Below are 12444 nucleotides of genomic sequence, written 5' to 3' on the forward strand. Positions count from 1 at the left end.
TATAACCACGTGGAAGCACTGTGTTCAGAAGGATTCTGAGGCAAAGTCCAGGCTCAGAGCAACTAATGATGTTATCAATTAACACCTGCTGATCGTACAGGAGAGGGGACATGTCCTTAATCTCCTTCGTTTTAGGTTAGTTAGGAAACCTACGCTTACTAAATTCATCTTTGTTCCTATCAACACTTATTTCATATCTCACATGCAATGTATATTTGGACATGTGCACTCTGTTTTGTTTTCCCTAAATTCTGAGGAACAAACCCTCTTAAATCCAAGCCTCTTGGGCTTCCCTGGTGGCGCAGTGGTTGAGAGTCCGCCTGCCGATGCAGGGGACCCGGGTTCGTGCCCCGGTCCGGGAAGATCCCACATGCCGCGGAGCGGCTGGGCCCGTGAGCCATGGCCGCTGAGCCTGTGCGTCCGGAGCCTGTGCTCCGCAACGGGAGAGACCACAACAGTGAGAGGCCCGTGTACCGCAAAAAAAAAAAAAAAAAAAAAAAAAATCCAAGCCTCTTGTTGGTTTCCTTGGGACCTGAAGTAAGGTTACAACTTCTCCATTGGACTTCCTGATTTTTGTTGAAGACACCTTCAGATGTGAATCCTATTTGGATTATCGGAAGCAGGCTCTCTAGAGAGTTGTTTGGGTTGGGTGTGCTCTTCTGTGAATTTCCTTTAATCACTTGTTCTCAGCTACCATCTCAGTTTGAGGCTGGTGGTAGCCATGTGGACCCAAAAGGTAAATACCCCCTTAAATAGGGCCTTCAATAGGACACCTGATGTCTCAACAGAGAGTTTTCCATTTATTTCCGTTTCAAAGCCAATACTTCCTTTGAACTTATTCATTAACTTCCTGTTCGGAATTTCATCGTCTTTTAGCTCAGTTATAGAGCAGAGGGTGTCGACACTCCTGAATGCAGCGAATGATCAACCCAAGAATTTCAGGCCAACACTCCTGTTTACTTACCAGAGGCTTTTTGAATCTCATGAATATTGTGGCCATGGTCTTTTTATCATGACCATTTGTAATGCCAAGATCCCTGATGTGTACAGTAAAGGTCCCCAGACACAGGTCTTCCCGAGGGGAGAGATGCACAGTTGCTCCAAGAGCTGGTAAAGAGCATAGAAGTGGGAGGTGGCAGTGGGGAGGAGGTGATTCCATCCAACAGATAGAAGCTAGAGGTTCAAACACACGGTCAGGACCAAATGGGCATCAGCGTGCAGAGCAGATCCACTTGGCTATGCTGGGACTTAATCAATGGATTAATTTGGGGACACAGAGTGTGTTTTTAGTTATTGTGCTTTATTATGCCATGTATTTGAAGACATACAAGCACGCATAGAGATTTCTTTGCAAAATGTTTGCAACGTGGTGTGGCCTAGGGTAGGTTGTGATCAGCTATTTAGTAAGCTCCCCTCCCCCCTCCCGCCCACCCTCCTACACACACGCACTTTCCAGTGGGGACCGGAGGACCAGGGAGGGGGCCAATGAAGGAAGTGGTGGATGTGCGGTGGATTCTAAGAATGGGGAGGATTTCTCTTCCGCTTTCCCACTTCCTCTTTTCTAGTTCTCTCCTTCCTAGAGCCTCCTTCTTTGACAGCAGCGCTCTGGGCTGTGGTGAGGCAGAAAGCTGTGCTGTCCCTCCTTTCAGATAGGTAGGAGCATGATTTGAGGGGACTTGGAGTCGCAGAGAAACTGGTTCTTCTCCTTGGTCATCTCTTGCCCACTGCTTTTGCTTTAATTGCTTGGCAATGTGCTCACAAAAGAGAGCAGGGTAAACGCCCTTCCTGAGACCATGTCTTGCAGACAGGGGCCCAGCCTGGCCTCTGCTGGCCCAGAGGGGATGAGGTGGGAGTCTGGCTCTCGGCCAGTCTTATGAAGCCACGGAGATGGCTTCCAAGGGAGGCAACTGAAGGTTCTTTATTTATGACAGGGGTCCTGCTGCTCAAGTTTGAGTAACTGGGAAGGCAGTTATAACAGTAATATAATCAAGAACATGCAACAGAACCACCTGGGGAACTTTCCCAGTAAAGGTTCTCAGGCTCCACCTACGGAGAGTCTAGTGTTGAGTAAGGAGGACCTGGCCATGTGTGCTTTGATAGGTAAGCAGTCTTCCTGCGGTCAGAGCCATGCCACATCCACCGTCTGGAGCTGGGGGTCTGCAGAATTTCCCTCTCCAGATTCCCAAGAGCACATTTTCTTCCCCAAATTCAAGGTCAAGACCAAATTATTCTACTCCCCATACCTATTACTTAACTGTAAAGGAATAATTAAGTGTTCCCCTCTCTGCCATCTAATACCCATTTGGCATATGTAATGGGACTTGTGTAAGTTAAGTGTGTAATTGACTCTTTGTAGTATTATTATTTTATTATTTATTGGGTTTTTTTTTTTTTTTTTTTTTTTGCTGTCATTTGTAGTTCCAGATTTTCGAGCTTACTTGATAGGAGGGCTTCTTGTTTTGACCAGCGCGGCGGTGTCTGCCTTGTGTATCTACAACGTGTTTAAGATCGACGTTGTACTTTGGTATCGAAGTGCCTTGCATTCTGCAGGGCCCATAGAAGGTGAGTAGCCATTGAAACATGCATCGTCCTGGAATCTGCTCGTCCACATAACCGTTGTAAATATACTTGACCATCTTTACTAGCTTGCCTTTCGTGTTGTCGGCAACTTTAGAGGAGAGCGTCTCCCTGGGGCTTCTCGTACTTTAGAGAAAGGATTTGCCCATAGCCACCAGCACTGTACAATCGCATGAGGCTTGCAGGCTAGGAGTGACCTGGCAGATCGTCTTCTGGCTCCCGGTGCAACTGTTTTAGGAAGGTTCTCATGTCCACTGGTGTAGGCAGAAGACAAAAATTTCTCTTGGAGCAACGTGGGCTCTGTCCACGGTACGTCTTCAACACAGCACACGTGCATGCAGAATTTATGTCACAGAGAGCAAGGAGTTGCCTGTGTTTGCAGCTCCTTCTGGGCCTGCGCTGGGGGCCCAAAAAGATTTATCTCCAACTTTCAGGTTTGGAGAGAGACAGACCTGGGTTTGAATTTGAGTTCTCCACTTACTCCCTGTGTGATTTAGGTATTTAATTCTCTTCTCTTTCTTAGGTATAGGTGGAAAGAAGGGAGGGAGGGAGGAAGGGAAGAGGAGGGGAGGGGAGGGGAGGGGAGAGGAGGGGAGGGGACCATGATCAGAGCCTGCCTCACAGAGTCCTGTAGGAATAGCAGAGTTGAAGCTCAGGAAAGCACTGAGGGTCCTGGGGTGCAGGGGGCTCCCATGTCTGAAGGTCCAAGGAAGCTGCCCGTGCTGCTCTGCCTGGGGGTTCACTTTGGCGTGGGGAGCCGCGTCCTGCCGGCATTAGTCACCGGAGAAGTGCCCGTGTGGTCCCAAATCTGAGGATACGGCATTTCCCAGCACTGTGCGGCTTTTTTTTTTTTTTTTGCGGTACGCGGGCCTCTCACTGCTGCGGCCTCTCCCGTTGCGGAGCACAGGCTCCGGACGCGCAGGCTCAGCGGCCATGGCTCACGGGCCCAGCTGCTCCGCGGCATGTGGGATCTTCCCGGACCGGGGCACAAACCCGCGTCCCCTGCATCGGCAGGTGGACTCTCCACCACTGCGCCACCAGGGAAGCCCCCCATCACGGTGCTTTTAACTCTGTGCTATTTTCTTTGTATCTCAGAATAGATGTGATCAATCAAGGCCTCGCACAAAAGTAATGCGTCTGCTTTAACGTGTCCTAACTGGATAAAAAAGTCACACATGGCTGAGAGAGGTCCGTGCCGCTTTCCTGCACGGAGATACACAAACGCGTCCCTTTCAAGTCCATAGACTTGCAGTGTTGCTGGGAACTCGAGGAGGTGGGGTGGGTCCCAGCACGTTTTAGGAATCCCTATTACACAGAAGGGTGGTAGTCATATAAGTGCCTGCTTGGCATATACAACCACGTGTCTGTCCACATGTTTGATAAACCGTAAGTATCCTAACTTGGAGTTTAAGTTAAATTTCAGAATTCAGAATTGGCGGCCCTTGAGCAACCTGGAAAGAACCAGACTCTGGTTTTGTTTTCTTTTTCTCTGATGGCACAATTCACTTGTGGAAATCGGCGTTGCATGTCCAATGCAGCCTGAAGCTCTTTCAGCGTTGCAGGCGCTCAGCTGGGCCGTGGCCCCCGTAGCGCCTACTCTGCGTAAGCCCACCTCTGCCTGTGGTCCTCCTGCATCTGTGTGAGAAGACGCCTCAGGGCAGCACGGCTGCTTGTCTTTTCTGACACAGAGATGCTTTGTTTGTTGACTGACAGGGGACTGCGTGGGTTCAGTGTTGTCCCCGGAACTCCCTCCCTGACCTACCGGGATCCCCGGAGCGTGAAGGCTGAGTGTGTGGTGAAACCGCCACGAGTGAGGTCAAGTGTAGCAGGAAGAGAAAAAAGGAATTGTGCCTCACCCTGAGCAGGGGAAGCTGGCCAGTTGATTGACTCAGGGAGCCCCACCCTCTGCTCAGACCGGGCTGCTGCCCAGATTTGGTACTGGCGGGCTGAGGATTTGGAGATGGGAACCTACAGTCAGCCAGCGGTCTTCTTCCTTTTAAGTCAGAAAAGTACACGCACCCTTGGTGATTAAATTTCCTCCAGCTCAGGCTCTGAGAACTGCACTGTGAGTCCTCTTTGAGTGTGACTTCAACAGTGAGTTAGTGATGAGACCTTGAGATGAGTCCCAGATGCTGTTTCCAGTTTTGTGTCCCTTGAGGATATTTTCTGGTTAGTTGAGAACATGTGGAGTAATGGACAACAAATACAAGTGAGGGAGAGAGAGAACATGTGTCCTTCTCGTGATAAGTTGTTTATTCCAACCAGATTCGTCAAGCCGCAGCTGTGATTAATAGTGAGGTGTGTATAACTCACAGTTTTATTGAGTCATGGACAGGCCTGGCTAAGTCCAGAAGCTCTGTGTATTGTCTGTTAACTCACAGGAGGGAGTTTAAAAATTCTTATCCCACGTGTGCATGTGTGTACACGAATCTAAGGATTCGTTTACAAATCTACGTGAGAGATGTGTCTATGCCTCACCTTATTCCAAATAGGTTTGGGGGGAATGCACCTGTAGAACAGATGATTAAAAACAAAAACAAGGGCTTCCCTGGTGGCTCAGCGGTTGGGAATCCTCCTGCCAATGCAGGGGACACGGGTTCGAGCCCTGGTCCAGGAAGGTCTCACATGCCGCATAGCAACTGAGCCCGCAAGCCACAACTACTGAGCTCGCGTGCCACAGCTACTGAAGCCCATGTGCCTAGAGCCCATGCTCGGCAACAAGAGAAGCCACCGCAATGAGAAGCCCGTGCAACACAACGAAGAGTAGCCCCCCGCTCGCCGCAACTAGAGAAAAGCCTGCGCGCAGCAACGAAGACCCAACGCAGCCAAAAATAAAATAAATTAAAAACAAAACAGGTACAGTGAACAAAGGGTAGAATGATAACATGAGCAGGGCAGGGGACAGTTAATGACCCACCTTGGATGGTTTTTAAAGATGCTCTTGCTTTAAAAGTGAAGGCAAAGCCATGACAAGGTTCATGGCACTGTTTACACAAACTTTTCATTCGCTCATGAGAGCACATGGCTTTTTCTGGGCCAATTCCTCAGGAAAATTGTTTTGTAGTGAGATCTTGTTTTTAAAGCATGTGATGTAATGAACTTTGCTTGCAACAAAATTCCCATGGTAAATGTAAAAGCATGTTTAATGTGCTTTTCTCCCAGTGTCTTCATGCTAGGGCAAAAATGCCAAAAACTCATGCAATTCAGTTAGCACACTTACCTGAAGGTCAAATTGATTCCATCTGATTTTTCCACGGGACCAGTTTGATCAGGTTTAAAATTTAGCAACATCGTATTGAGAGAAGTAGGGAATCAAATCATCTTTAGGCAACTTTCATAAACATTAAGTTGTGCAAACAAATGACTGTATTTTTGCCAACAGCCAATGAGGGTGTACACAGATGCTTTAACATCAAAAGTAGGGATGAATCTCCTTAGAAAATGAAAGGAACCTCACCAGAACCTGGGTTCCCTGTTTCCCCACCATTCCACAGAGAGAGCAGGGCCCACTTTCCTTAGGAAACTCACTAGTAGGTCTGTGTCTCTGTAATTTTCTTGATGATGTAGACAGTTGCGGGGAGTGGTCCACCTCATTGTTATTTGTTGCTATTCATTGTTATTTCCCCAATTCCGGCCCAGTTACTGTGGCTGGGAATCAAATTACCTCAAAACTTTACGGCATAAGACCACCACTTATTTTGCTTATAGATTCTGTGGGTCAGGAGTGCAGACGGGCAAAGCGGAGGTGGCCTGTCTCAGCCCCGTGATGCCTGGGGTTTCAGCTGGAAGACAAGCAGCTGATTTGGGCTGTTGACTGGTGGCCTGGGCTCCTCTCCAAGTAATCGCTCAATGGGGGCTACTACACTGGGCTTCCTCACAGCGTGCGACGGCTTCCAAGGGCTAGTGTTTCAAGAACAGCAGAGCTAGGTAGAAGCCATTATTTTTTTAACGACTCAGACCCTGAATTTCTAGTATCAATTCTACCTTGTTCACTTGTCAAGGCAGCTGCAGAGTCTTACCCAGTTCTAAGGAAGGCGAAATAGATTCTGCCTCTTTGTGGGGTGCGGCAAAGTGCAGAGAGAACATATGGGACTGGAAATACTGCTGGGGCTATTTTTGGAAAATACCATCTGACACAGTTGCACAGGACGAATCAGGGATGAGCTTTGTGAAGCTCCCTTCTCCTAATTTAATCAATCGAGCCTGTGTAATGAAGCCTCCATAAAACCTGGAAGGACAGGCTCTGGAGAACTTCTGGGCTGGTGAGCAGGTAGAGTTTGGGGAGAGTGGTGTCCCCCAGAGAGGGCATGGATGCTCTATCCCCTTCTCCATCCGTTGCTCTGTACATCTCCTCATCTGGCTGTTGATTTCATACCCTTTAAAATCCTTATATAATAAGTCAGTGGTCTAGTAAGTACCATGTTTCTCTGAGTCTGTTCTAGCAAATTAATCGAACCCAAGGAGGGGGTCGTGGGAATCTGGTTTACAGCCAATTGGTCCGGAGTACAGGTAACACCCTGGACTCGCTACTGGTGTCCTGAATTAGTGTTACCAAACTCGCTCGAAAGCCAATACTCGAGAGACAAGGGTTGGGTGGAAAAGGAAATGTTGCTTTATTCAGGAGGCCGGCAACCAGGGGAGAAGGAGGACTGGTGTCCCAGAACCAACTCCAAAGATTCTGCGCGGCCATGAAAGTGTTAAAGGGAAAAGGGGAAATAATCTCAGTTAATCACTGAGAAAGGGGGTCAGATTCTTCACCATCTCCCACTGCTTGCAGGCTTGTTGACTCCTCATGATCTTTCTTTAGATGCTATCTTGTGCACACAGTCTGCTTGTGAGATTACTGAAGGGGAAGCTGGGGAAGAGATGTAGTCACCTGTTAATTATTTATTCTTCATTTCTACTTCTAAGAAAAGAATCAACAGGTTAGGCGAAGCCTTGTGTGATCAAAAGATTCGAAAGGTGTGCTTTGGCCAGAGGTTAGTTAAGCGTGGAGGCACCTGGCGTAAAGGTTAAGTTAAAATGTAGCTTTGCTAGAGCGACAGGACAAAAGGGCCTCCTGCAAAGAGCTGCTTCCTTCAAGGAGCTGCTTACATTGGGGTGGGTCGGGGGGAGTCGTTGGAACCTCCAGTTTGGAGCGCCTTGGTCAGAAGCACAGGTAACAACTGGGCGTCTGAAGTGGAATGTGATCTTGTGGGACTGAGCCCTTTCCCTGTGCAATCTGATTCTATCTCTGGGTAGAAAGTGTCAGAATGGAGTTGAATTCTTAGACACCCTGCTGGCATCCAAGAATTGCTTGTTGGTGTGGGGAAACCTCCACACACACATATTGCAATTGGGTCTGGGAACCCTCTTCAGGGACCCAATCATAAAGGGGCCCTCACACTTTCGTGAGTTGTACTTCCAAGAGCCTGACCAAGCTCTGATGGTAAATATCAGAGAAAAATTCCTTTATGTGCTTCCAGCAGGGAGAGGGGAAAGGGGAGAGGGAGAGGGGAAAAAGACACCAGAGCATTCTGTTCTCAACAAGGACTGCCCTTGGGATGCACTAGTTAATGAGAGCCTAACCTGCTGGGGTTTTATCAGGGGCCTGACTGGCCTGAGCAAAGGGAAATAACAAACTCCAGCCCTCTCTAGCCATCCTGTCCAACCTAAGGACGGAGAAAACACTGAGAAACATTTGTGAATTTCATAGTCCAGAGGCATAGGCTTACTAAAAGACTGAGATCTAATCATAGGACTGGAGAATACTTCCCCTCTTTCCATTCCTCACCACATGTTGCTGAAGACCTACTTAGAGCAATTCCTTTTACCTGGTAGATCACATCCAGCTATCAAGAAAAACTATAAGGCCTATTAGAGGACAAAAAAACCCCCACAGTTTGAAGAGACAGAGCAAGCATTAGAACTAGATATGGTGGGGATGTTGGAATGATCACACTGTGAATTTAAAACAACTATGATTACTATGCTTAGGACTCTAAAGGATAAAGTAGACAGCATGCAAGAACAGATGGGCAATGTAAACAGATGGGAATAGTAAGAAATAACCAAAAAGAAATGCTAGCAGAGAACAAACAAAAACGAAGAATGCTTCTGATGGGCTTATTACTAGACCAGACACTGCTAAGAAAAGAATCTCTGGGCTTGAGGATGCCTCAGTAGAAACCTCCAAAACTGAAAAGCAAAGACCAGAAAAAATAAAAAAACAGAACAAAATATCCAATGACTGTGAGACAACTACAAATAGTGTAACATACATGTAATGGGAATACCAGTAGGAGAAGAAAGAGAGGAACAGAAATACTTCAAACACTAATTATGAGAATGTCTCCAAATTCATGTCAGATACCAAACCACAGATCCAGGAAGCTCAGAGCACTCCATTTAGGATAAATACCAAAGACAAACAAACAAAACAACACCTAGGCATATCATTTTCAAACTACAGAATAAAAAGTTCTGAATGAAGCCAGGGGAAAAAGACACCTTACCTCTAGAGACACAAAGATGAATTACATTCAACTTATCCTCAAACAACCATGCATGAAAGAAGAGATTGGAGTGAAAATTTAAAGTGTGGAAAGAACGAGATGCAGTGCTTGGCAATGAGTCAGCCAGCTGGGCACCCGGAAGTCATTGAACCCAAGGAAAAAGACACCATGATAGCAACTCAGATGTTCACTTTGTTCACATAATTTGGTAGGAATAATTTCACAAGCTTGTCCCATTTCCTTTTCAGACGGGAAGCTGTATGATGCATACGTCTTGTACCCCAAGCCTCAAAGAGAGAGCCACAGACATGATGTGGACACTCTGGTGTTGAAGATTCTCCCCGAGGTGCTGGAGAGGCAGTGTGGATACAAGTTATTTATATTTGGCAGGGATGACTTTCCTGGACAAGGTATGTTTTAAATGAGGTATAAAAATAAGAAATGAATAAAATAGAAAGGAACTGAAATTCCCTGATGGTCCAGTGGTTAGGACTACGTGCTTCCATGGCAGAGGGCACAGGTTTGATCCCTGGTCGGGGAACTAATATCCCGCATGCTGCAATGCAGCCAAAAAAAAAAAAAAAAAAAAATGGAAAGGAACCTCTCTCTTTTTGACTTTACAGACAGAAGGAGCTATGCTTGCCTTTCCCACAGAACCACAGGGAGCCTTTCACTCCCCTGCCCACAGCCCCAGAGCTGAGGAGGTAGGACCAGGCTCTCTTCTCTCATTAGGCTCATCCCTACAACAGGATAACGGGGATTCCTGGTTGAAATCATGTGACTTTCACTTTGGGTAAGGATATGGTTGACCCATTTGTATGAACCGCTGGATGATGACATACACAGCCTTGGCCAAGAGACGAAAAAGGGACAACTGGTCATTTGCTGTCACATCCTTGAGACTAACCGCTGAGTATTTTCTGTCAAGTTGAATTTGTAAAAGAGCTCATGTTTAAGGCTGGTTTTATAAACTTCAACTCTCTCCAGCCCTGCCCTACCTAAATAAAATAGAAGTTATTTATTTCCCCCTTTTAATAGGAGAGTAGCTTTGGGAAATGCAGTTAACATCACTGAACCTCAGTTGTCCCGTCTGTCAAATGGGGTTGAGAATGCTTCCCTGACTCAGTTGAGAGAATTAAATGAGGTAAAACCTGAGTAGGGACCAGTATGGAGCTTAGCACATATTAGATACTCAAGAGATGAAAACATCCGTCTTATCCTATACCTTCTCTTTCTTAGACGGCGATACAGTAAACAGCTGTTTTGAAATATCACCAGGAAACCAAGATTACTACCTAGTGGCCTGTTCTGGGTCATTTTAAAAGGTTTCTAAGAACTTTGGATTTGTAGGCTGCTCCTATCCATAGCTTATCACATCTTTTCAAGTTATGAAATCATCCTCCATGAGGAAATGAAAATGTGATCCAGTGCTTGTTATAAACCTGCAGAAGAGCTCTCATTTCATAAGTGTATCAATATTTATTCATTCATTCACTTCTTCAACAAATATTTATTGAGCATCTGCTATGTGCCAGGTAATGTTGTAGGCACTAGAAATATTAAAATAAACCAAAGAGAAGAAGGAAGTGCTCTTGGGGTGGTTACAGTCTATTCTTATATCCTAAGCATAAGGAGGATATAAAACTTGGCCTTTGTTTTGAAAAACGACCAAGTTTTATCCGTAGTTGGATATTTCAAGAACTTTCCCCTCCCCTTCCCAAGAAATCATTAGGATATGTTATTTGGTTTCAAGTTAGTCTTTTAAGTCCTGGTCATTTAAATAGCTATGAAGCACAAGAGGAAAACACAAATAAAGATTAGTACAACATTTGAGCTAACTACATGTGTCCTATCCTTTAAAAGTCTGTTACTTTTTAAAAAGTATTTATCCTCTAATATATACCAGACCTTTAGCTGAGTTTGGAGATACAAAGTTAGACATGATAAGATCCTTGTTCTGAGTAGTGCATGGTTTGTGGCTCTTTTCATCATGAGATGTTCTGCATCTTCTTTATTTCCAGCTGTGGTCAATGTCACTGATGAAAATATTAAGCTGTGCAGAAGACTGATCATCATCATAGTTCCCGAAGCGCTGAGCCTTGACCTATTAAGGAACATGTCAGAAGAACAAATCGCAGTCTACAATGTTCTCATCCAGGATGGGATAAAGGTCATTCTGATTGAACTGGAGAAGGTCAAGGACTATACAACCTTGCCAGAGTCCATTCAGTACATCAAACAGAAGCATGGGGCCATCCAGTGGAGTGGGGGCTTCACAGAGCAGTCACAGTGTGCAAAGACCAAGTTCTGGAAGAAAGTGAGGTATCACATGCCACCCAAAAGGTGGCCACCTTCTCCTCCCGTCCAGCTGCTAAAGCACACGCCCTTCGACCTCATGGACAGCAAGCGGGAGGCCAACGTGGGGTTCATCACCCCGTGATGCAGAGTTGGTTGTCATGTGGTGGCTCACACTTAAATTAGGATGCATTGCATTTGGGCCATTCGCTTGAGGCTTACGGCTGTGCACTCGTGGAAAGGACTGTGTTTATCTTCTCATTTTGCTCAGAGCTACTTCTTTAGGGAAAGACATTACCTCTCCCGAAGCCCTCGTTAACTGACTGGCGCTGAACACTCATGAACACTGATGAGCCTGGAGCATTAGCGTTTGAGTCCCTGGGGATGGGACGTGGAGGGTTGTAGAGTGACAGTTCAGATGTCAGGTGGTTTGGCATGTGGTGTGGCCCTGGTGGGGCTGGGTAGCCAGGTTACAGGAGGGCAGTGTGGGCTTGGGTAGGGCTGGCAAAGGTAATGGCCCTCACTCTTCATGCCTGACCAGTTGTGCAAGGCCCTTGTCCTCAGGGAATATTTGCTGTGTCTCTGAGCCCCTCACTCCTCAAATGCAAATAAATACCTGTGACCCCGCAGTCTGAGCACCTTGGCACTGGAAGCAACTTTGGGGTCCCCTGTGGGGACCACCTCTGGTGCCACTGAGATTGCCCGTGAATCACCCTGCTGGTGGGCCCCATGCTTTGAAAGACTCTACCTGTCAGACCAAAATAAGTAATAACTCACTTATTTTCCCAGCTGGCCTACGTCAGCCAGAATTCTGAGCCACACATGATAGATGCAGTTACCACACCAAGAGGATGTACTTCTAATCCAAGCAAACAAAAGCCGTCTTTCAGTTAGCCAGCACACTCTCATCACAGGTCAGTTTATGATTTAGCAAGTCACAAAGGTTTCTGACACTAAAATTGAGCTGTAAACTCTTATCGTTACTTTCAAAGACCCAAACTGTTGGAGCTTAGATATAGTCTAACTCTCTTGTTCTGTGGTTGACAACAGCAGAATTCAAAGGTGGCGGCTGTGGTGA

The 12444-nt window shown here is 46.5% G+C and overlaps 1 protein-coding gene across 1 annotated transcript in view; it reads left to right on the forward strand.

Annotated features, from left to right (window-relative positions):
• IL1RL2 (interleukin 1 receptor like 2) overlaps positions 1-11511 on the forward strand; it is a gene marked incomplete at its 3' end in the record, with an annotated part of 47224 nt that extends 35713 nt beyond the window's left edge. Inside the window, exons 9-11 of the mRNA XM_082851767.1 lie at positions 2419-2562; positions 9320-9481; positions 11093-11511. Of these exons, the coding sequence (XP_082707893.1) occupies positions 2419-2562; positions 9320-9481; positions 11093-11511 (725 nt within the window). The remainder of the gene's footprint in view (positions 1-2418; positions 2563-9319; positions 9482-11092) is intronic.
• Between the last annotated feature and the right edge of the window lie 933 nt (positions 11512-12444).

Source organism: Leucopleurus acutus (genome assembly GCF_964270905.1).
Source record: "Leucopleurus acutus genome assembly, chromosome: 12".
Taxonomy (NCBI): Eukaryota; Metazoa; Chordata; class Mammalia; order Artiodactyla; family Delphinidae; genus Leucopleurus; species Leucopleurus acutus.